This window comes from Haliaeetus leucocephalus, unplaced genomic scaffold (genome assembly GCF_000737465.1).
Source record: "Haliaeetus leucocephalus isolate CR32 unplaced genomic scaffold, Haliaeetus_leucocephalus-4.0 Scaffold555, whole genome shotgun sequence".
NCBI classification, from domain to species: Eukaryota; Metazoa; Chordata; class Aves; order Accipitriformes; family Accipitridae; genus Haliaeetus; species Haliaeetus leucocephalus.
This window is the reverse complement of record NW_010972991.1, coordinates 6,876,687-6,896,813: the sequence shown is the minus strand read 5'-3', so window position 1 is coordinate 6,896,813 and position 20,127 is coordinate 6,876,687. Positions and strand designations below refer to the sequence as shown.

Sequence of the window (20,127 nt, the reverse complement as noted above, 5' to 3'; positions counted from 1 at the left end):
GCGCGCGAAGGTGAGGGGTAGGGCAGCCCGAAATGGCGGCCTACCTGACGCACCAGCAGAAGGTGCTGCGGCTCTATAAGAAATCCCTGCGGCACCTGGAGTCCTGGTGCATCTACCGGTGAGAGGCGAAGGGAGGTGCGCCTGGGGAAGGGGGAGAGACCTGTCCTTCCTAGGAGCGGGGCCTCTCAGCTCCGCACTTAGCCGGGGGGGGGGGGGAGCGGAGCTGGCCTTCTCCGCCGAGATGGGGCGTTGGGCTTGACTGGCACTTTGTCTTCTCCCCCCGCCCAGGCATGGCTGAAGGGGTGAGGAAAAAGCCTCTAGGGTAACTTGCCTGTGCCTGCCGCAGAAAAGGGTGATGTGGGAACAGGAGCTCCTCGGCGGCCCCTGGCCAAATCCTGTCTTTGGGCAGGGGTGACTGATGATATTGCCAAGCTTTGTTTCTCTATGCGATTAGTGTTTTCCTCCAACATGCGTCATTGTGCTTAACCTCTGTCTGTAGAGACAAGTACCGCTACTTTGCCTGCCTCCTGAGAGAACGATTTGATAAGAACAAGGATGTGAAGGATATGGTGAAAGCTACAGAGCTGCTGAAGGCAGGTGAGGAGGAGTTCTGGGCAAACCAGCATCCTCAGCCATACATCTTCCCTGACTCCCCTGGGGGCACTTCCTATGAGAGATACGAGTGCTACAAGGTAAGGTGGCCTGTAAGGTGTGTTACTGTGCTTACCTTACTCTTCTTATAGTGACTGTAAAGTGAGTGCTTGAAGTGGTCTTTCATAGGGCTGCAGCTTGACTCAGCAGTATCATTTTGTTAATAGTTTACTGCTGCTGAACGTCTTGCTGCTTGCGTGGGAGAAGCTGTCCCGCTTGTCTGATCCTTGCAAGTGGAGTTTGTTGGTTTGTCTGAACACAGCTAGCTTCTTTTTGCTGGGATAAGCATCTGCTCTTTTGCCAAATGGAAGCTGCCCTGTAATGAGTCAGGCAGGCACAGTGAAAAGGTTGGAGCTGAGCTGTGACAGTAAACAACGTGCAGGAAGCTGTGCTGCCCATTGTGGTGCCATCTGGTCACAGCCTTGGTTTCTCTCTGGCCTTGTCAGATGTCAGCTTGGCTGTTGGGGGGCTTCACTCAGTCCCATCATTCTTCCAGCATTTTGAGTTCTTCCAGCAAATTATCATTTCCCTTCATATCCTGTAGTGCCAGATACGTGTCTGTGCGTCACTGTGTGATAGGTGGTAGGCCTTAAAATAGAAGCTATATTTTTAGGCACTTTTAGAGGCTTTTTTTTCCCCTAGATTTTTCTATTTAGAAGTAAAGAAGCAAGTTTCTTAGAAAAAACACAGGGTTTTTGCTTTCTCGGTATTGTCTCTTAATGCATTACAAGAAGTTAATACTAACCTAGAGAGTGTATGCACCCGTTTTTTCCTGAATTTGAAGAAAGTGCTGACACAAGACTAGATCTGATCACATAAGAATGCATAGGAAGCCATGTGAAAGGAAGAATCTGACATAGATTTATCAGAGGCAGAAAAAAGAACATAGGAGTGAAAAAGGAAGAGGAGGGCTTAAGCTTATGCCAAGGCCATGGGCCTTAGCAGTAGCAGAGACAATGGTGAGAGAGAATCTGGATGGAAAAAAGGCCAGTTGAGCAATAAATGGTCAGGATTAGTCTTCATATAGAAACGTAAACTGGTTTATGTTCTCTTTTCTTTGCCCTGTTTGATATGCTAAAACTCTTAACAAAATGGCCGTCACAAGGATTTGGCTTCTAGGTATATCGGTGACTGTCCATTGTGGATGCTGCTACAAAATGTAATTTTTAGATCTCAGGCTGTTTGATGGTTTTAATTGTTGTTCGGTATGTGTGGATTTTATTTTTTTTTTAAATATTAGCAGCTTTGCTATTTCTGTTCAGTCCAAGGTTTACTCACTGATGAGAATCACAGCAGGAAACTGGAAGTGTAAATGTCACTAGGTGAATGATGGTATTGGAGCAGCTTCCTAATTTTCTTTTTTTAAGGATTGGGCGTTTTGGTGGTGGGGATTTTTGTTTTTTAATCAATGTTCCTGTATTTAAAACTTTAACATTTAGTGATATGCTGCTGCAAAATTTTAAAGTTTGCTTTTTTTCTTGACCGGACGTCTTGGAGGTCAGACCATTATCAAGATCTTAAAAGCCACTGATTTTTTAGTAGTTGTAGACAAGCAGAAATGAACTGTAAGGTTCTGTCTCTGTCAAATAAAAGAAATTAGTAGTTGGAAAAAAGAATCTCTCTAACCTGCTGCCTTTTGGAGAAGGAAGGCAAGAAATGAGATCTTCTCTTCCACCAGATGGAATTATTTTGAACTTTTTGAATAAATGGAGATGACCTGGGATTTGTCTTCAGGATGCTATGATTTAAGCAAGTTGCTATGATGTCTTCCTATGATTTAGGATAATGTGTGAAACACAGATTAAAAGTACTGACCTCTGCCATATAGTGCCTTCAGCCTAACAATAGTCAGGTAGCTCTTAAATGGTGCCTTTTATGTAGTACTTTATTTCCTGGGTTATTGATCCATTTTAATACTGGCTTCAGTGATTGAGTTTAGTTCTTTTGTATGTGTACTACATATGATTTCGTATATAAAAATAATATATATAAATTATATTTTTCTTTAACAGATTCCTGAATGGTGCTTGGATTACTGGCATCCTTCTGAGAAGGCAATGTATCCTGATTACTTTGCCAAACGAGAGCAATGGAAGAAGCTGCAGCGGGAAAGCTGGGATAAAGAGGTCAGTGCTTGCTCAAAGCAAATTAAAGCCTCTTTAGCACGCAAGTATTTTGTGTGACATTTAGATGTGTTCTTGGAAAAATTATTGAATGCCTACTGCAGTCTCATTTAGACTCTGCTTTATTAGAACTCTTGGCAGTGTGAAACACTGACTTGACCTAAAATGCCTACACAGTTATCTCGGAGTTACAGCTTCTTAAAGGCTGTGAAGGGAATTTGAAGTTAAAGCTGAACCTGCTATTTAGCACAGGGCTGTTGTAGCAGTTTAGCTAAAAGAAATTCCAAAGTGGGATGAGAGGAGATTAATACCAGAGAATTCCTCTTCTGGTGCTGTGAAGCTCTGACACTTTCTGGTTGCACATTTGAAAGTGACTTACCACAGTGTTCATCAGCTGGGAATCGAGACTAATTTCTGGCCATCCGAATCTGAGATTCAGTTGGGAAAAGTTGATGTTCTTTGAAGAGTTCTTCAGTTCAGTTGTTCAGTTGCTTGTATGTAGTATGGCACTCTTATCAGAATTAACATAGTGTCAGCCAGCACTTACGCTGCTTCAAGAAACATGTACTGAAAACATCTAAAGGGCTGTTGGTGGCATGCAGAAATTGAGATCTCCTATGGACTGGAATGAAGTTGTTCAGGACTTGTAGTTATCTGGCACCTTTCAAAGCAGCAAAAGAATTCAGTCTGTTTAACATAGCAATGGTAGACATGAATTATGTGGAAATAATGACCTTTTAAGTAAAATTTCTCTTGCAAATCACTCTTTACTCCTAAAAATTCCTTCTTAATTAGGTGATATGAGCTTGCAATGATTACTGAGTTTCAGTGAATACTGGGGAAACATGAAACCTGTCTGTCAGCTGAAGGCATTACTGCTGGTTCTTCCCTTCTGAAATGGGGGCTAGTTTTGATCACTGCCTGGGCACTGAAAACCACATTATGGAAATGCGTATTCATGTACTAAAGCAATTTTATGTCTTGTCTTCTAGATTAAGCAATTGGAAGAAGAAACTCCAGCTGATGGTCCAAGAACTGAAGCTTTGCCTCCAGCTCGTAAGGAAGGTCATCTGCCACCACTGTGGTGGCATTATGTTACGAGACCTCGTGAAATGCCCATGTAAAAGCATTACTTCACGTGAGAATCAAAGCGGTCTATCTTCTGTAGGCAGTTGACATGGCAGTGACCGCATGCTACTCTAAGTGATACAAAATAAAGCTAAATAAAGTAAAAGAGAAGGCATTTTTCTGACATACTCTTCTATAGCATGCACACTTCACTTCCAGTTTGTGCAGTGTAGAATAGGTGACTGTTAACATCTACACTATATATCTAAAATGTCAGAGAACACTGACCAGCCTGTGAAGAAGTCTTAATGGGGTAGTGACACCAGAGCAAGTTTTACTGCAGCTTTCACAGTAAGAGTCAGAAAACTCAACTATGAGACTGAAAAAATAATTGGCCACATAAAACTCATATTCCCAGAGAAGGAATGTGAGCTTGGATGGGCAGGAGAGGCAGATTTGCTGGGGGATGGGATCAAATGAGATGAGAAGGAACTATGGCAAGAGCCTGTCTCCCACTGTGGAGAAGGAGGGAGGGAGGGAGGCCTGGAGGGGAGTGGATGAAAATCAATAAACAATTCATATCAGCACCATAACTTGGAATCTGGTACTAAATACAGGCAAGGTGTTAAAGCTAGAGTTTCAAGATACTGACAGCAACAGACATGAGCTTTGATTGCTCCTGGTCTGAGGGTATTTCTAACCTTGCTTAGGGATAAAGACTTCCTGCCCTCCCTCCCCACCTCATTAGGCTCTTTTTGCTGCACTTTTCACATAGGTATCACATCTCACAAGACATAAACCTTCCTTACAATGATGTCATGCTGTCTTCCTGGCATGGATGACACTGCTGTAGAGCAGCAGGAAGTTCATCCCCATACAACCTGAATCCTAGATACCTACAGAGCTGTATCAGTTAAAACAAGAAGTGGCCTGCTGGGGAATATGGCTCTTGTACACTTGTGTACAGGTCCCATACATACAGTTATAGCAGGCAGTGCGATACAATGAACCGGGTACAAAAAGCTGTTTGCTCTGATATAAGACACAGGGAATTCTGCTAACACTTTCAACTAACCACTCCGTAAGAGAATAGATGGGGTATAGCCACCTAGTAAAAGCTCAGGAAAACCTTTCTCACCTTCTGCTGTTCTCCCATTTTTAGGGCTAGAAGAGAGGAGATTTGGGTCACCTAATCAGACTTTCATTTTACAGAAGTTACTTGATTGTACCATACTTAACCCTAAGGCTTAATTTTTCCATGAACTCCAACTTACTTAAGGCTTGAAAGTAACAGGAGGTGGCAAAGGCACTAACTTCAGCTGTTCTAAGGCCTAAACATAGTTAGCTTGGGTATAAGCTAAGGCTTTAACCTGGCTGGTTTTTAGAAATTTTACTTCGCCCTCTTCAGTAAGTCTGAGTTTTGGGAAAAAAAAAAACCAAAAAACTCCAGAAAAATGGCTTCACATATTCCACTGCTGAAATTTTCATTCTTACCAGGGAGCAGGATGGGTTTGCGCTCCGTCAGTCCAAAGGCAGTAGCAGAATTGAGGCTGTTCAGCACACCGTTCGGCTGTGTTTACCTACTTAACACAGAGCTGTGGCTTCCCTCCGCTCAGGTATTGGTGCTTTGCTCTGGTGTTCTTCCATACTGAAGGTGCTTATTCAGAGTTCCAACCTGCGGCCCTTTTTCTAACTTGTTACAGGTTTCTAATACAGGGTCTGCACTACCAGCATTGCACTTCCCCAAATTAAAAACACTGGTTTGCTTTAGCAGCCACTTGCATTAGCCCGCGTACGAAAGGCCAAATCCAGGTGTGGGCAAAATTCATGGGGAAATACAACATCGCAGGGCAAACGCAGCTTAGCTGCCCTGCCCCTGAGCCCGCTTTGCCCTCTCCCCCAGCCTGGCACAAGCAGCCCTTGGCTGGGAGCTGGAGCCGTGACTGGGTGTGTGCTGGTGGCACGGGCAGGCTGGTGCCAGAGCGCTCCGCACCTTCATGGGGTAGAGCCAGTGGGAGCAGTCAGCTGGTGTACACCAAGTGCGTCTTAACTTCTATTCAGACAAATACAGGCTTACAAAAAAACATCTTCTCTTCCTGCGCCTTACCTTCCCCCAAAACCCTACTCCTCTGCTTTGTTTGTCTGGTCACTATATTCAGAAATCATGCAAACACCAAAATACTCCTTTTTTAATTATGTGTGATTTTGCACCCTCCCTCCCAGTCAGCCAACCAACTTTTTTTTTTGCTAGAAAACAGAGCAAGAAATCCCACCTGACTTTTACAAACAGCTGGACAGGTCTGACAGATGTTCCCTAACATGATGTATACCCCACATCCCAGCATGAAAAACAACAACAAAAAAATCCACCCTACAACAAAAAGATTTTGCACACGCAGCTGCAAGTGAACCAGATTCACTGTAGAAGCAGCAGGGATAAACTTCAAAACAAGAGCACCCGGCTAAGCATACTGTACATGAGAAACAGCCATAAAGAGATGGGGAATGAAACTAGAATCCTTTTGGAGTCAGGACATATTTCCAGCCAAACCACCTTGAGTTTTCTTTTAACATCTTATGACTGTGTTGGCACTGGCTGAGATTGAGTTAGTTTTCCCCATAGCAGCCCTCATAGTGCTGTGCTTTGCATTTACAGCTAGGAAGGTGTTGCTAACACACCAGTGTTTTGGCTACTGCTGAGCAGTGCTCCCACAGCATCAAGGCTGTCCCTCCAACATTCCCCCTCACCAGTAGGCTGGGGGTGGGCAAGATCCTGTGAGGGGGACACAGCCAGGACAGCTGACCCAAACTAACCAGAAGGCATGGGCTCCTCTCTCCACAGGTCCGTAGGTCCTGCCAGGAGCCTGCTCCCGGCTCACAGTCTCCTTCGGGCACCCACCTGCTCCGGCGTGGGGTCCTCCCCAGGCTGCAGGTGGAGACCTGCTCCACCGTGGACCTCCCTGGGCTGCAGGAGGACAGGCTGCCTCACCATGGTCTTCCCCACGGGCTGCAGGGGAATCTCTGCTCCGGCACCTGGAGCACCTCCTCCCCCTCCTTCTGCACTGACCTGGGGGTCTGCAGGGCTGTTTCTCTTACATGTTCTCACTCCTCACTCCAGCTGCAGTTTCTGTGCCCCCTGCAACTTTTTTTTGCGTTCTTCAATCTGTTCTCCCAGAGGCACTACCACTGTCACTGATGGGCTCTGCCTGGGCCAGCGGCAGTTCTGTCTTGGAGCCGGCTGGTATTGGCTCTGTCGGACACGGGAAGCTTCTAGCAGCTTCTCACAGAAGCCACGCCTGTAGCCCCCCAGCTGCCAAAACCTTGCCACACAAACCCAATACAGTGATGAATAGAAACCTCTGGACAAAAATGAATCTATCGCGGTGGCAAGGAAATGAATTAGGCCACTGCGTGGTAGCTGCAAGTGGGAGCAATGTCCTCCCTCTCTACGTTTGTTTCTGAGAAAGCTGAACCAAAGAAAGTCTTTGATCACTCAGGGGCACGTGGGAGACAGCACTGGTGATGTGCTTGATAAATTCTGGCTGTACGCATGGGCAGTGTGGACAGCAGCAATCTTCCTCCTCTGGCAAAAGGAACTGCGGTCCAGCACTGAAGCAGATGCACAAACATGTTGGGTTATCTGTGCTTCTTGGCCAGATAACAACAGTGAGGGACAGAGAAATGTCATCAGTTATTATTTAATGGGAAGTTCCATGGTTAGCACTGCACCTTTGCTCTGCTACTACCCTTCCAGTGCACATCACTAAAACACAGTTACATGCAATTTTATTTACTTGTTTTTTAATTCTCTCTTGCTTCTGTTACACGCAGATGGAACCTGTGTGATTTTCAGAAGTCTGATGAAGGACACCATTGACATCCAAAGCTCTGGAAGCAGAAAGTCTTTAAGAACCGAAATACAGAAGTTTTCCAGCAGTTCTTTATTTATAATGTAGGCTTAAGCAATCATTACAATGTAGAAGGGAGACACACTTACAGCAATTATTTATACCAGTTTAGAACAAAAAACTGCACAGGGAGAGGTCAACTCTCAGTACAAACTAGCAACTAAACCACAATAATTTACCATTAGAAACATTTTATTTTTTTAGCTGTGACACTGCTTTTACAATATGCAAAAACACAAACAATAGAACTATCCAAAGTGTTTTGTCACATTCTTTCTACATTGAATTTGGCAACATTTTATATTAAATTTTACTGATTATACTAACGTTTAAGAACTAAACAAGTGAAAAGCTGTACTCAGGTACAGTTACATCCATTTATTTCAAAGGTTTAAATAACACTTTTAACTATTGAGATTATCTCCTAGCAGTTTTTGTTTATGCAAAAACCATCTCAAAGCCTCATTTGCACAATGCATCAGCTACTGTATCAAGATTGGTGGGCTACACCACAGGCACTACTGTTTATTATATTCTGTAATAAGGAGCTTGTTTTTCAAAGAAAGGAAGGTTTAATATTTTCTAAGAATCATGCCTTTTTTTTTTCTTTTTGCTTTTAAGCCATAACAAAAAAAAAAAGGTTAGCAACCACAGCAGTGTAAAATGTTATATAGAACACAGTGACTACACAATTACTAGAAGTTTCACATCCAATGCAGTTATGTATTAAAGCATAAGAGGTTATGTAGGCAAGTCTAGAGCCAACAGAAATCTGCAGAGTGTGTGGTGGAAACTAGCCCCTTATATGCATTATTTGGTGCACTTTTAAACAATCGCGGATGCGCAAGTCTGGTGTCCATCCACGCGTGGGTCTGCCGTGGGTGGGCAGATGGCATCCTTGTGGACCGTCTGGTCGGAACACATGTCGTGCCCTGGGGTCTGCATATTTCTATCAGCTTTAGGAGACGGGTATTGCAGCAATAACTTACTTTTACTTTAAGGAAAAAATCCAACTCTTAATAATTCTACCAATAGCGTTCCAAAAAACATGACTTAAAGTACAAAAAAAGAGAATATAGTGGTCAGACTCCCAGTATTATCAAAAAAACCAGTATCTCTCCCCACCCCCCACCCTTCACCCCTTTCTTTTCGGTATTTAAGAAAAGCCAATCAACTGCCATTTAAAAGAAGTTAAGAAAAACAAGCCCCTGTATTGGAAAGAAACATTCGCAGTTTATTAGATCACAAGCTGGTTACACCTGTCAAATTGTTAAGTGTTTTCTCAAAATATTTGGGCTTTCCAAGGTGCCCAGCCTGCTGGGCACAGTCAGAAAAAGGCATTTTGATAATATGTAAGAACTCCCTGCTTGCATTTTAAAAATGTTTTCACATTTGTAACTGCCTTAAGCCTGTCGTCCTTGTTTGTATTCAGTGAAAGGATGAGTGGAACAAAAAGTGAAGGTGGAATAACCAAGCCTACACAGTTAAGGCTGCATGCATGTGACTGAGAGTTGTTGCTGTGCAGTCAAAAAAGAAATGTGGAAAAAACCCAGTCTTTAAAACACCCTACAGAAACAAAACACTGCAATCCAATATGGCTTATTCTGATGCATTTACCATGAAGCTACTAGTAATTAATCCTACTAGGCTACTTTTGTGCAACAGCATCTGCTATTTTGATGGCATCTCCCTCCCCCCCCACTACCCCCCAAATACTCTACCAACTGCAGGTTTCTTCCTTGCTTTATATATTGCTTTTATTGTCAATTTTTAGTCCTGCTTTTCAAACTTTTTTTTGAATACTTAAATGAGGATCTGTTCCTTACAGCTTGACTTAAACTTTAAAATAAGTCCCATTGTTTTGTTTTGTGTTTTAACCTCACTATTACAAGGCGCTCTACAAAAGCTTGCAAAAAAGCCAGATTTTCATTAAATCCCTTTGCTGAAGTTAACTACTTGACATTTTTTTTTTCTCCTATGATTTAAAACTTTACAAAGAGAGTTATAAAAAAGGTAAATGGGATTTGGCACCTTCAGAAAAAATTAAAAGTGTAACTTAGATCAAAAAAATGCAGAAACAAAATCATTGATATTTACAAATTAAAACATCAGTGAAGATTATGTCTTACTACGCTCTTTCACCTTGTTTTCTCTTTTAGAGTACTTTCAGACTGTCTGTTACCGAGTATCTTAAAAAATTCATTGATTACAGATTGGAATGGATAGAGACAAATTAGTTTCCTCACAGTTCCTTCTCGGCAGCTAGTACTCTGGCAGCTTTTCCGCTCCTAGGAAATACGAGGTGCTGAGCGATCATTCGTGGTCGTCTTCTTCAGTTTGACACCACGCCGAATGGCATTCAGCATATCTTCACCTTGCGGGACGTCCCCAGGACTCAGCTCTCCGGGATCAAGCTCCGGCTGGCCCGCGGGCGCGAGGGTGCTGACACCATCCCGGTCGCCTTCTTCCCCCTCGCTCTCAGGAACCGCTTGCCTCTGCTCGTCGGCAGCACTCAGTTTCTGGCTTGACGGCGGAGGGTTGACAGATGCTTGTCCGCTCCAGGAGGACGAGGGCATGCTGGTGACACTTTGCCCACCATCTCCTGCTGCCGGAGACTCGGGACTTTGCTCGGGACATTCTTCTGTCCCAGCGAGGGTGCCAGGCAGCCCTCCTGGGATATCGGGGACAGTTGGTGTTTTGACAGGAATCACTGGCGTCTTGATCGGAATCGGACCTCCCCCTATGGTGCCGCGTCTGACTGAAGGCTTGGTGGAAGGGGTCCGTCTGATGGTGGCGACGCCGGGGGTGACAATGACTGGTCCAAGCGTGGTTGGCAGACCTGCGGTGGAAGCAGGACGCTTGGTTTGAAACATTCTGCGATAGGACTGGCTAATGTCGCTGTTTCTTGGGATGGTGGAAGATTTGTCAAACTCTTGTTGTTCTGCCTCCTGGTCACCACTCACAGAGAAATAATCATAATCTGAAACTGATGCCAAAAGACAGAGTTACGAACAAGCTGGGGAAGACAGCTGAGTCACGTCAGCAAGTCTAAAGTATGTATAATCAAAAAAGTATATATAAGCAAAAAAGCCTAGAGGTCAACAGCAATTAGGAGAGGTTTCACGTCTAGCAGGAACAAAGCCTGAGATGTTGTGACCAAGATTCTCAGACTGCGTGGCTGAAGGCAGGCGCTACAGCAGACCAACCCTAAAGCTGCAGGGTGCCTACATCTCTTGTGAAAGAGAACGAGAACTGTACACACTCAGTACCTTCCCTGAAAAGAACTAAGTAAGTAATGAAGACTCAGTGTTTGTTGCCAACATGAAGACACCAAAACCAGCATCCTACAGGCCATATGCTACCACTTGTAGATACAAATACTTAAAACAGTCAGTGACTAAAAAGCATACTTTAGACTAGGCAATGTGGGGCTCAGGGGACTGTGTACCAGTGATTTCAGCAGCAAATTTGCTTGTTTTGCAAACAAAGTAAACCCCAGCTGTCAGCTCTGAAAACTCAGTCTCAGCTTTAATAATTGCATTGGGTTCCTTCCTTTCCACGTAACTGCTGAGCCAAGCTAGGCCCTCCACAAGCCCTACTGCCTCTTGTGATTGCACAGCATGACTAATCTCAGCTGAGCAAATGATATGGCTGCTGAACTGCAAACACCAAACTCAGTCCCTCCCAGCTTGCTGCTGGTTCTGAAACAGGGTACAAAACCCAACACCTTACTGCAGCTTCCCAGGTATGCCCAAGTTAACGTCTCCAATGGATTCTTTTTCCAATTACAAAATTTCTGCTTAGGTAGGAAATTAAAGGTCACAAAGGGAGACCAAGAGCAGATTCAGAGTACTGACAGAACAAGAAAACAAAGCTCATGAGTGTGTATTTGCTAAGACAATAGCTCTGAAAGGACATTGCTACCACAAGAAGTGTATGATGCAATACCAGTGTCATTCCACTCAACCCATGAAATACAATTCTAGCATCTTCTTTAAAATGGCAGCATCCTTAAGCTAAAACTCATTCTAGTAATGCACAAGAAAATACAATCGTTCAGTACACTGTGGAGCAACCCAGGTTTCTATTTTGTTAATAAATCCAGGCTGCATTCCAAGCTGGAAAAAACTTCACAATAGCAACGTTCACCCCTTTCTCCCCAGCTGACTACAAAGCCAGTGAGTGATAGCTACTGGAATATAGCCCCCTGGCACCAAGGGGTGAGCGTATGATGGCTAGGTTGGGAACGCTCTGAAAAAGAACATCTCTTGGATGGGTACCTTGAGATGGGATCGTGTCCTCTGAACAGCACGGAGTTGTTGTCTGGGTGCTGTAGCCGCTGGAGCACTGCAAGGAATCCCGACTGCTCCTCTGGGTGTCCAGCTGCAGCCCTCTTGTCAGAGCGAGCGCCAGCTCCTCGCAGGCCTCCATCTCCTCACCCTGCTGGTTACACACAGGAAAGAGACTCAGTACGTCTAAAAGGGTTAGTCAGTCTTCACTGACTACTACCTGCCTCTCCTCCCAAGCAGAGCCAGTCATCACCATCACAGCCCAACAGGATTGTGTCCATCCATTTACTAGGTCTTAGAGACAGACACTTCTTCGGATGCTGTTGCTCTACAAATGCCAATACCCAATGGCACAGTCTCTCATGCCCACACGATTTCCACTGACCGTACCCCCACCACACCAGTACTGCTTATCGGATAGACACGTGCCAACATAAAGCAAATCGAAAAGTATTGGCAGGAGCTAGCACAGACAGCATATTTGAAATTAGAGCTTCACCCTTGTGGCAGCCGACACCGTCATGCTCCGAGGTCTCTGGGCCTCCTCAGGGGGCACGGGTGGCCCACTCTGAGCTCCTCCGTTGAGATCTGGTTCGCGCTTTTCTTTGCGACGTTGCAATGTGTTCACCATTGGTTGATCGTATGGGCCTGGTTTGGCCCAGTCCTAAGGAAACATGCTTGTTAGTGATAGCTTTCATCAGTAATTGTGCTTTAATTACACATAAAACTATGCAAAGGGGCAATTTTAATGCAACAGATTATGTATCAAACTGGATATGCCTTTCTGAATAAGGCCAGAAATCAATTAATTTTGAGGATATTAAAAACCTTCACTTATAAAACCTGTCTCCTTTATGAAAGGGAAGCTAAATTTCCTATTCTACCTAAGTGTTCTTATATGAAGACATTTAAAATTTTAGTACTATTATTTTCTCTAAATGAAATTCCATTGTGTTAAAGCCTATATTTTCAGAAATTCAAATGCAAAAATCACTGGCACACAGCAGAACACATACATAAATGTCCAATCAGCGATGTAACTGTGCTAGATGTACACAAGTTCTAGTATTACGTGCTGTGATGCATGTCTTCAATTCTGAAAAATTAGGCTTGAACGGATTTTTGATACATATTACAGGAGCAAGTTACTCTGAGTAATCTCTCAGTTTACTTACTAGCTGAAATCCAGTTTATAATACTGATTTGTACTGAAGAAAGACTAACTTCACTCTGAATTACTGGTGCCAAATTTGGAACAGAAATTCCTCAGGCCATGAGGGCTATATTCACTCAGGGCTCTATTAAGCAAAGTCCTGAGGGTGTCCAGAAACCACACGTTGCACACAAAGAGCAGGATTGATCAGTGACTTGTGCTGGGACACAGAACCACTGCTAAGCAGCAGCTCCCCAAATGTGAGCTGCTGCAGGGGCAAGCCCAACCCTAAGAGAGTTTTCCCTCACCAAGACAAGGGGTGCTTTAAAAATAAAACTGGAAGAAACAACTTGTGCCTGAGAACGGGCCAGACACCTCACCACTGGCAGCAGCTGGCTGCCGGGCAGCCTCCGCACAGCCTTCTGATAAATAATGATGGGCTAAGACCACACTACAGATTTTTTACTGGCATGTGTCTCAGTCCAAGTGAGAGAGAAGTGCAAGGCAGCTGTACTGACACAAGCCCCTTGTGCAGACAGGTATTTTGGTTTTATTAACACATACAGAACTCTGCTTGGCCTTAACAGCTATGTCTTTGCTGTAAGTGTTTTGCTGTGAAATACACTGGCAAAGTGCTTCTAGCACAGACACAACTAATGACCTTGAAGCCCCAGGACCACTGTGGCCACCCTGTTTGTATGTCTCAACAGTCTCCAGCTGCTGGAGAGAGAGATTAGGGGATCTGTAACAAGGTATCTCAATTTACACATATAAGAAGGTCCTATGGTGCCTATGCATCCACAGGCATCTAAGACCTGGGCAGCTGCTATCAACTGCACACCAGCCTTGCGAAGACTCAGGGCAACAGACAAGAGACCTTCTCCCCCCTTGGTCCGGGGCAGTGTCTCCCAGGGGAACTGCCTGGCAGGGATGAGAGTCAAGGCTCTGGCAGAGCAGAGGCATTCTGATGCCAAGGAAGATCCCTGCAGATCCAGCTGGAGCAACTGAAAGAAGTTACTACCCTCTGACTTTTTCGGTGGTCTCACCCTAGACAGCAAAGCAAGCTGGGTGAGCACTTTCAGTCTGTGGCAGTAAAGCTAGGATAGCTTCAGTCATCACTTAGGTTCACCTGGTGACGAGTGCCTTCTTAAACCACTCCAGCTAGATCTACAAGAGCATGCCTGCCTACAGCCAAGGTGGGGGCCAAGCACAGCCGCCGCAGTGAGAACATCATGTTGTTCAATGTATGGTTTCCTTAAGCCAAGTGGATGTCAAGCCTGCACTTCCCTGCTCCCTGCTCAAGTGAGTGCTTTGAACAGTGCTAAACAAGCTCTTTTCTCGCTGAATAGAGCCCAGAGTGCTTTCACCAACGTCCCAGAGTTAAGCTACTCCTTCCTACCTAGGCGTTGTCAGCTTTAGTATGTTGCCAGAATAGACAAGGTCATTCAGAAATATCGACTACCAGATTTTAGCTCTCTGATTATCACCATGCAATGCCCATTCAGAGTGATATTAAACAGAGCAAATCAACAAGTAATTACATGGATCGAAAGGTAGCAACAACTGCCGTGTGCGCACTGTTGGTATGAGGAGGTGAGGACTGCCACAACAAAAGGAACACAAACCTTCCAGCTAGGGATCTTAGATGATGGTAACATGCCTGGCCCAATGGTGTAATAATGAACGTAGTCTGGAAGGAGGGCTGAGGGAGCCCGAGTCCACGCGCGGGAGACAGGCGGGAAATGAGGGAAAGGACCTGCACCAACTGAAGCTACGGATGGGTCACTTGATAAACTACAGTGATAAAACCCATTAGACAACTGGAAACGAAACAAATAAACAAACAAAAACAGAGAAATTAATATAAACAGAATGAATATGAAAATATACTGCGACTCTGATGTTCTAGGGAGAAAACTTCTGTATCTTAAAACAAAAGAAAGAAAAATCTTAGCTTTGCTGCAAATAAACAACAGAAAATTGATACAATGCTTGGTTCAGAAGTCAGATTGCTTGAAAATTGTTATTTGGTATAACAAATTTCAGACATCAATCTAGCAGTCATTGTCTCCAGGCTGAGCAGCTTTGCCTTCTGTCCATGAAAGCAGCACACTGTGAAAAAGCCTTTGCAATTTAAGTACCCTGCAGACTGTGGACATAGAAACAAAACATTTCCAATACTAGAAGTGTTTGCATTGGTGGCGTTTATTCTATGTAGCTGGACAGAGAGGAAAAGCATACAGCCTTCAAACATGACGTGTTCTGGCTGTGTGATGGATGACATGGAAGAAAAAAAAAAGAAAAAACCAACAGCAAGGATTTACCAGATGAGAATGGAGACCGCTATCACTTCCTCCCTCGATGCAGAGTGTATCCCCTGTAATTTATTCCAACCATGTGCGTTTTGTTTTCCTTTTTGTTTTGGTCAAAACCAAACCCCAATTGCTCAGTGTAATGTGTGCTACCTAATGGGAGAGAGGGGAGAAGGCACAAACAGTACAATCTGGGCAAGATGCTCTTTGTTAGGCAACCAGCTGGGTTTGGGCAGCGTTCCACAATCTCTTTGAGTAGAAAAGGTGGACGATGAGCTTTTCTTAGAAAATTACCTCTGTAAAATGCCCAATTTGTAGCTTCCCCCTAGCAGCTGGTTTAAAGGCAAGTGTTGCTGTGGTTTATTCAGATTCATTTCTAAGGGAGCGTGCAACAGTTCCTATTCTCATCTTCACAGAGAAGAATCCTGGCTGCGTCCCATGCACGGCTTTTTTTTTTTTTGTCCAAATGTTGCTGGGTTTGGATAACGAGCTAGTAGGTTTGTATGTCTTTGAGATGAAGTTTTTCACCTTATCTGTGGAGGCCCAAGCCCCCATGGTGGAGCCTGAGCTGACTGAGGTGGGGGAACTGCACTCGCTCACTGACTGGCAGGTTTCAGAGGCTTCTGAAGAGGCAGAGCTGGACGAATTCTGCAGCATAAAACAGCACCGCAACGCAGGGAAAGAATACACAAGCCACCAAAAAAGAAAGAAAAAAAAAAAACACAAACAAAAAAAAAGACAAAAAGCACATACACAGAGACACACACAGGAGAGAGGGAAGGATGAGAGAGCAAAGGGTTAGGGTTTTAAAAATCAATTAGAAACTGCTCAAAACCATTGCTAATGTTCAGGAAATCTATGAGAAACAAAATAAGCCATTTGCTTAGTGCGAGAACTTGCCACACTGCTTGAGAATGAGGGAATCGAGGCAGCAATCTCAACTCCTCATTGCAATTTCAGCGTCTCAATTCTGTCAGCTGCCTCAGAGCAAGAAGCTGAGGGAGCTGAGGACACCTATGGTCCCAACATGCAATATACTGAGACAACTGATTTATACAGAAAAGCAGATCATCAGTACTTCAAAGACACAAAGTTTAGATTTAAAACATGGAGCAGCAAACATCACTTACATTCACAAGTTCTCGGGTAGTCTGATCTGCAAAAGCACTTGTGAAAAGCTCATCTGAGTTCAAGTATTATGGAACAAAGAAAGAAGTGATACTTACCAAAACTGGAGGTTTCCAAAGTGCATTATCGGTATGCATGTGCCTCTGGAGGTAGTATGCATACACCAAAAGCACTCAAACTTTTCTGCCCAGCAGCCAATGTGAAGGTACATGTACTCTGCTGAGTGTGTAAGTGGTGGCATGTGCTTGCCACCCACTTTCTCTTAACAGCAGAGACAGAAAATAATCAGGGGCTTGGATAGAGTGAAGGAAAATGCAGGACACAGAGTGTCCATCAAACACGTCAAACAGTTTGCTCCTAGCTAGGAACTTCTCTTCCAATTTTCAGTGCATGCCTTTGTGTACATTTGCTGCTGTAAGACCTTTGCAACAGCACGTAATTCACCTACAGGCAGGCCAAGGTGAATAACCATGTGGACCATTTTATCAACTACAATGCTGTTGTACATCTCCCCCTTGAAAGTGGCATCCCCCCCAGCAGGGCTGTGCGTGCAGGTCCAGCTGAGTCCTTGGAAATGGTCAAGAATACTGGCAAAGTTCTCAGGGCAGTACTGAGCTCTATTGACTGTCAGGAAATTCAACACTAGCAAGACTAATTTATCCTTTGGTAGTCTGAGACCTGTGAAGCAAGTCCATCTAAGGATATCCCTAGCATTATATTTTATGACGGCAGAGAGAATGCGCCCTTGTATCAAGTTTGTGTAGCAAAGCCTCAGATTTCAAGGAATGACATTTTGAAGAGGAAGCGAAATCTCATCTGAAATAAAATTTCATCAGTTAACCTTAGATGAGATCTTGGGGTGAACCTGCAATAAAAAGATAGCTGGATAAGAGGCACTGTAGAGGAGTAATTACTGCTAACACCCAGAAGTTGCCTCATTGCTCACCAGAAGCTACGTATAAGGAATGTATAGCTAATTGCCTAGGTAAAAGGAGATGTCAGTCTCCCGAGATGGAACACCATCACCATAAGGATTTTGGTGAAGACTACTGGGGCTGCTGAGAAGCCAATACGAAATCAGCATCTTGAGCTTATTAGCAAACTGTGGATTTAAATGAAACTTTGCAAAGGCTGTTAAAAAGTAAAAAAAGCATGTAATGTGGTGGATTATTTTATAGAAATAACGCATATCCCATCTTATGCTGACATGAGATCAGATCTCTGGGTGATCTGTCAAATGTGTTTAGGGTACAAAGTAAGCTCAGCTAACAAGGCTCATATTCGAAGTGCAGTAAGAGTTGAGGTGAACGTAAGATCAGAAGAAACTGCAACAAATGACACATAGGTGTTAAGGAGAGAAGTGAAAAGTATGCAGTGGGGTACCCAATGATGCAGTGGCTTGATGTTTTGTGCAACTTGTCACATTGTTGATTTAATGCAACTTCTTTTACAGGAGAAAAGCCTCTAAAAATAAGAATACCGACAAATATAAGCTGCAGTTGACTCTGTCATCAGACATAACTACAGTACACTAAACGGAGATGAACCTATTTCTTCTATCCTTCGAGAAAAATACATTATAGAAAATTAGCTTTTACACTAAAACTCCAGAGTTCTGCCCGACATTCCAGGTAGCTCAGCAAAAGAAACTGTTTCAGACTCCCCATGAGAACAAGTCACAGTAGTGTTACACTTTGGCCAGGAAAAAAAAAAAAGAGAAAAATATAATTTCAGAAAATGCTTTCTGAAACCTCATGCTTATGGCCTGAAAGACCCTCTTGGGTCTGCATACTCTGCACATGGCAGGACAGACAGTGAAGGGTCTGAATTCCAAATAGGGTATCATGCTACCTTGTTTTCTGCAGATGTCCCAATGATGACAAGTGAGAATTTGGAGTTTACATCTGATAGACTATTCCTGTTTACAAAGCCAGAAACTTCATGAGATTACGTCAAGTAATGGTAGAAATTAATCATAAATGAGGTTTACAAACAACAAAGCCAGATGTAGCAAATAGATGGAAAAAGGCCAAAAATGCAAATTCCGAAGATGCAAAGAATTGTTCGATTTACTTGGCGTATGGGGAAAAAAAGATTGGAAGTGGTGAAATTATTTTTGCAATAAAGTGACTCTAAGGTGGAAAAAAGATGAAAGGACAGACCCTCCCACTAACTTAGTGTGGCCATTTTAAGCAGGCAAAGCTAGACAAAGGATGAACCAACATGTCATGGGGAAAACACCTTGGTAGTTGAAAGAAATGCAAAAGGTAGTAGGGTAGGGAAACATGGTCTCCTTTTCTCTTGAGAAACTTGCACGGCACAGGGAAGGGGAGGCTCTGGTCTTGCTAAAAAAGGATTACAACAGTGAGAAAATGATGGAGAGGGAGGCAGAATACTGAACTTCTGAAGGAAAAATGTAAAGAAAACTCAAGTGGCAGCAGGTCAAAGGCTGCCTGGATCAGACTGCAGAAACAGTCTTGAACAGTTGGACCCTGGTGTGGAAAGCACAGACCACCCTTCATTTCTTAGCAGAAAGTACATGAGGGGCTGAAAACAGAAACTGCACAGTTACTGCTTGGGCAAAAAGTCTCCAAACTTTTGAGTGCTTGTTCCAGATGCACACCCACCGGCACACGCACTCCTGGAAGCACACATACAGGCAAACACCAGGCAGAGCAATTTCTACTCCACAACTCATGGAGTGAGAAATTTGGTTGTGGGATTATTTTAACTTATTTTAGTCAATTCCTTTTTAAAATGATTGTTTAGTTTGAATTGTTTTTAAAATTAGTTCTTTCATTTTAGCTATTTTAACACGGGAGATTTTTTTTTTCTTCCCACAGCTGTGATAATGCTGGTTTTGCTCTGCTCTCAAACCATCTCTTCTGAGAAAAAACCTTAAAATTTAACAGTATCAGCAGAACGCTAAAACGGTGCTCTGCACAGTAACAAGTTCCTCAATATATGTTATACATATGTAGCTTGGTATCTGGTCTCTCAGACATTGAGCCATGGCTTGTTCTTGGATAGTGTCCCACTGCTTGGTGTGGTATGTATGAATTCCAGCAAAGATACAAAAAAAAGAGCTAGATTTTGGGCTACTGGACTGTATGATTATATTTTCCATCTGTTGTCCTACTAACCTATAAAAACACCACAGTTATCTTGGATTACTTATATCCTTTGTTTGCTACATTTTCGATTCAAATATAGCATTGCTTTCGTAACTCCTTCCCTTCCTCAACTGCTAGACAGAGTTTCCTGAGCAAGGGTTTCCCAGGAGACCAAATCCTAATGAAGAGCTTGGTCCAATATCCCTCCACAGTCAGTGGAAGACATCTCAGTTACCATTCAAAAAGCTTTGGATAGTGACTCAAGGTCACCTCCTCCATTTGTCTCGCTTCCAGGAACATGTCTCTACTGACCCCTGTTTTCTAGTCAGGGACAAACTGTTGGGAAACTTAACTTAGAAAGTGTAGGAGAAGCAAATACCTG

General features: G+C 43.7%; 2 protein-coding genes across 5 annotated transcripts in view; one reads left to right on the top strand and one right to left on the bottom strand.

Annotated features, from left to right (window-relative positions):
- Window position 1: 1 nt before the first annotated feature.
- NDUFB9 (NADH dehydrogenase (ubiquinone) 1 beta subcomplex, 9, 22kDa) lies at window positions 2-9,996 on the top strand. 2 transcript variants are annotated; one of them, XR_774951.1, is made up of 5 exons: window positions 2-118; window positions 500-692; window positions 2,664-2,777; window positions 3,767-3,977; window positions 9,910-9,996. XR_774951.1 is itself a non-coding variant. In XM_010576925.1 (4 exons), the coding sequence occupies exons 1-4, from the start codon at window positions 33-35 to the stop codon at window positions 3,896-3,898; spliced, it is 525 nt and encodes a 174-aa protein (XP_010575227.1). In that variant the 5' UTR covers window positions 2-32; the 3' UTR covers window positions 3,899-4,004. The 2 variants fall into 2 exon arrangements, 1 of the variants encoding a protein (XP_010575227.1); XM_010576925.1 differs by lacking the exon at window positions 9,910-9,996 and having other exon boundaries at window positions 3,767-4,004.
- MTSS1 (metastasis suppressor 1) overlaps window positions 8,893-20,127 on the bottom strand; it is a 125,562-nt gene continuing 114,327 nt past the window's right edge. The window contains exons 11-14 of one of the 3 annotated variants that reach the window (XM_010576927.1): window positions 14,818-15,012; window positions 12,539-12,703; window positions 12,031-12,190; window positions 8,893-10,589 (exon numbers count right to left, since the gene is read on the bottom strand). In XM_010576927.1, the coding sequence (XP_010575229.1) occupies window positions 10,039-10,589; window positions 12,031-12,190; window positions 12,539-12,703; window positions 14,818-15,012 (1,071 nt within the window). In that variant the 3' untranslated portion in view covers window positions 8,893-10,038. Of the gene's footprint in view, window positions 10,737-12,030; window positions 12,194-12,538; window positions 12,704-14,817; window positions 15,013-20,127 lie in introns of all 3 variants that reach the window. The other 2 variants (XM_010576926.1, XM_010576928.1) reach the window with 2 other exon arrangements.

Bases quoted from the DNA above. Each gene is read 5' to 3' on its own strand.
- NDUFB9 (XM_010576925.1), top strand. From the start codon at position 33: ATGGCGGCCTACCTGACGCACCAGCAGAAGGTGCTGCGGCTCTATAAG. The intron at 119-499 runs GTGAGAGGCGAA...CTCTGTCTGTAG, and splicing joins GAGTCCTGGTGCATCTACCG to AGACAAGTACCGCTACTTTG. The intron at 693-2,663 runs GTAAGGTGGCCT...TTTCTTTAACAG, and splicing joins AGAGATACGAGTGCTACAAG to ATTCCTGAATGGTGCTTGGA.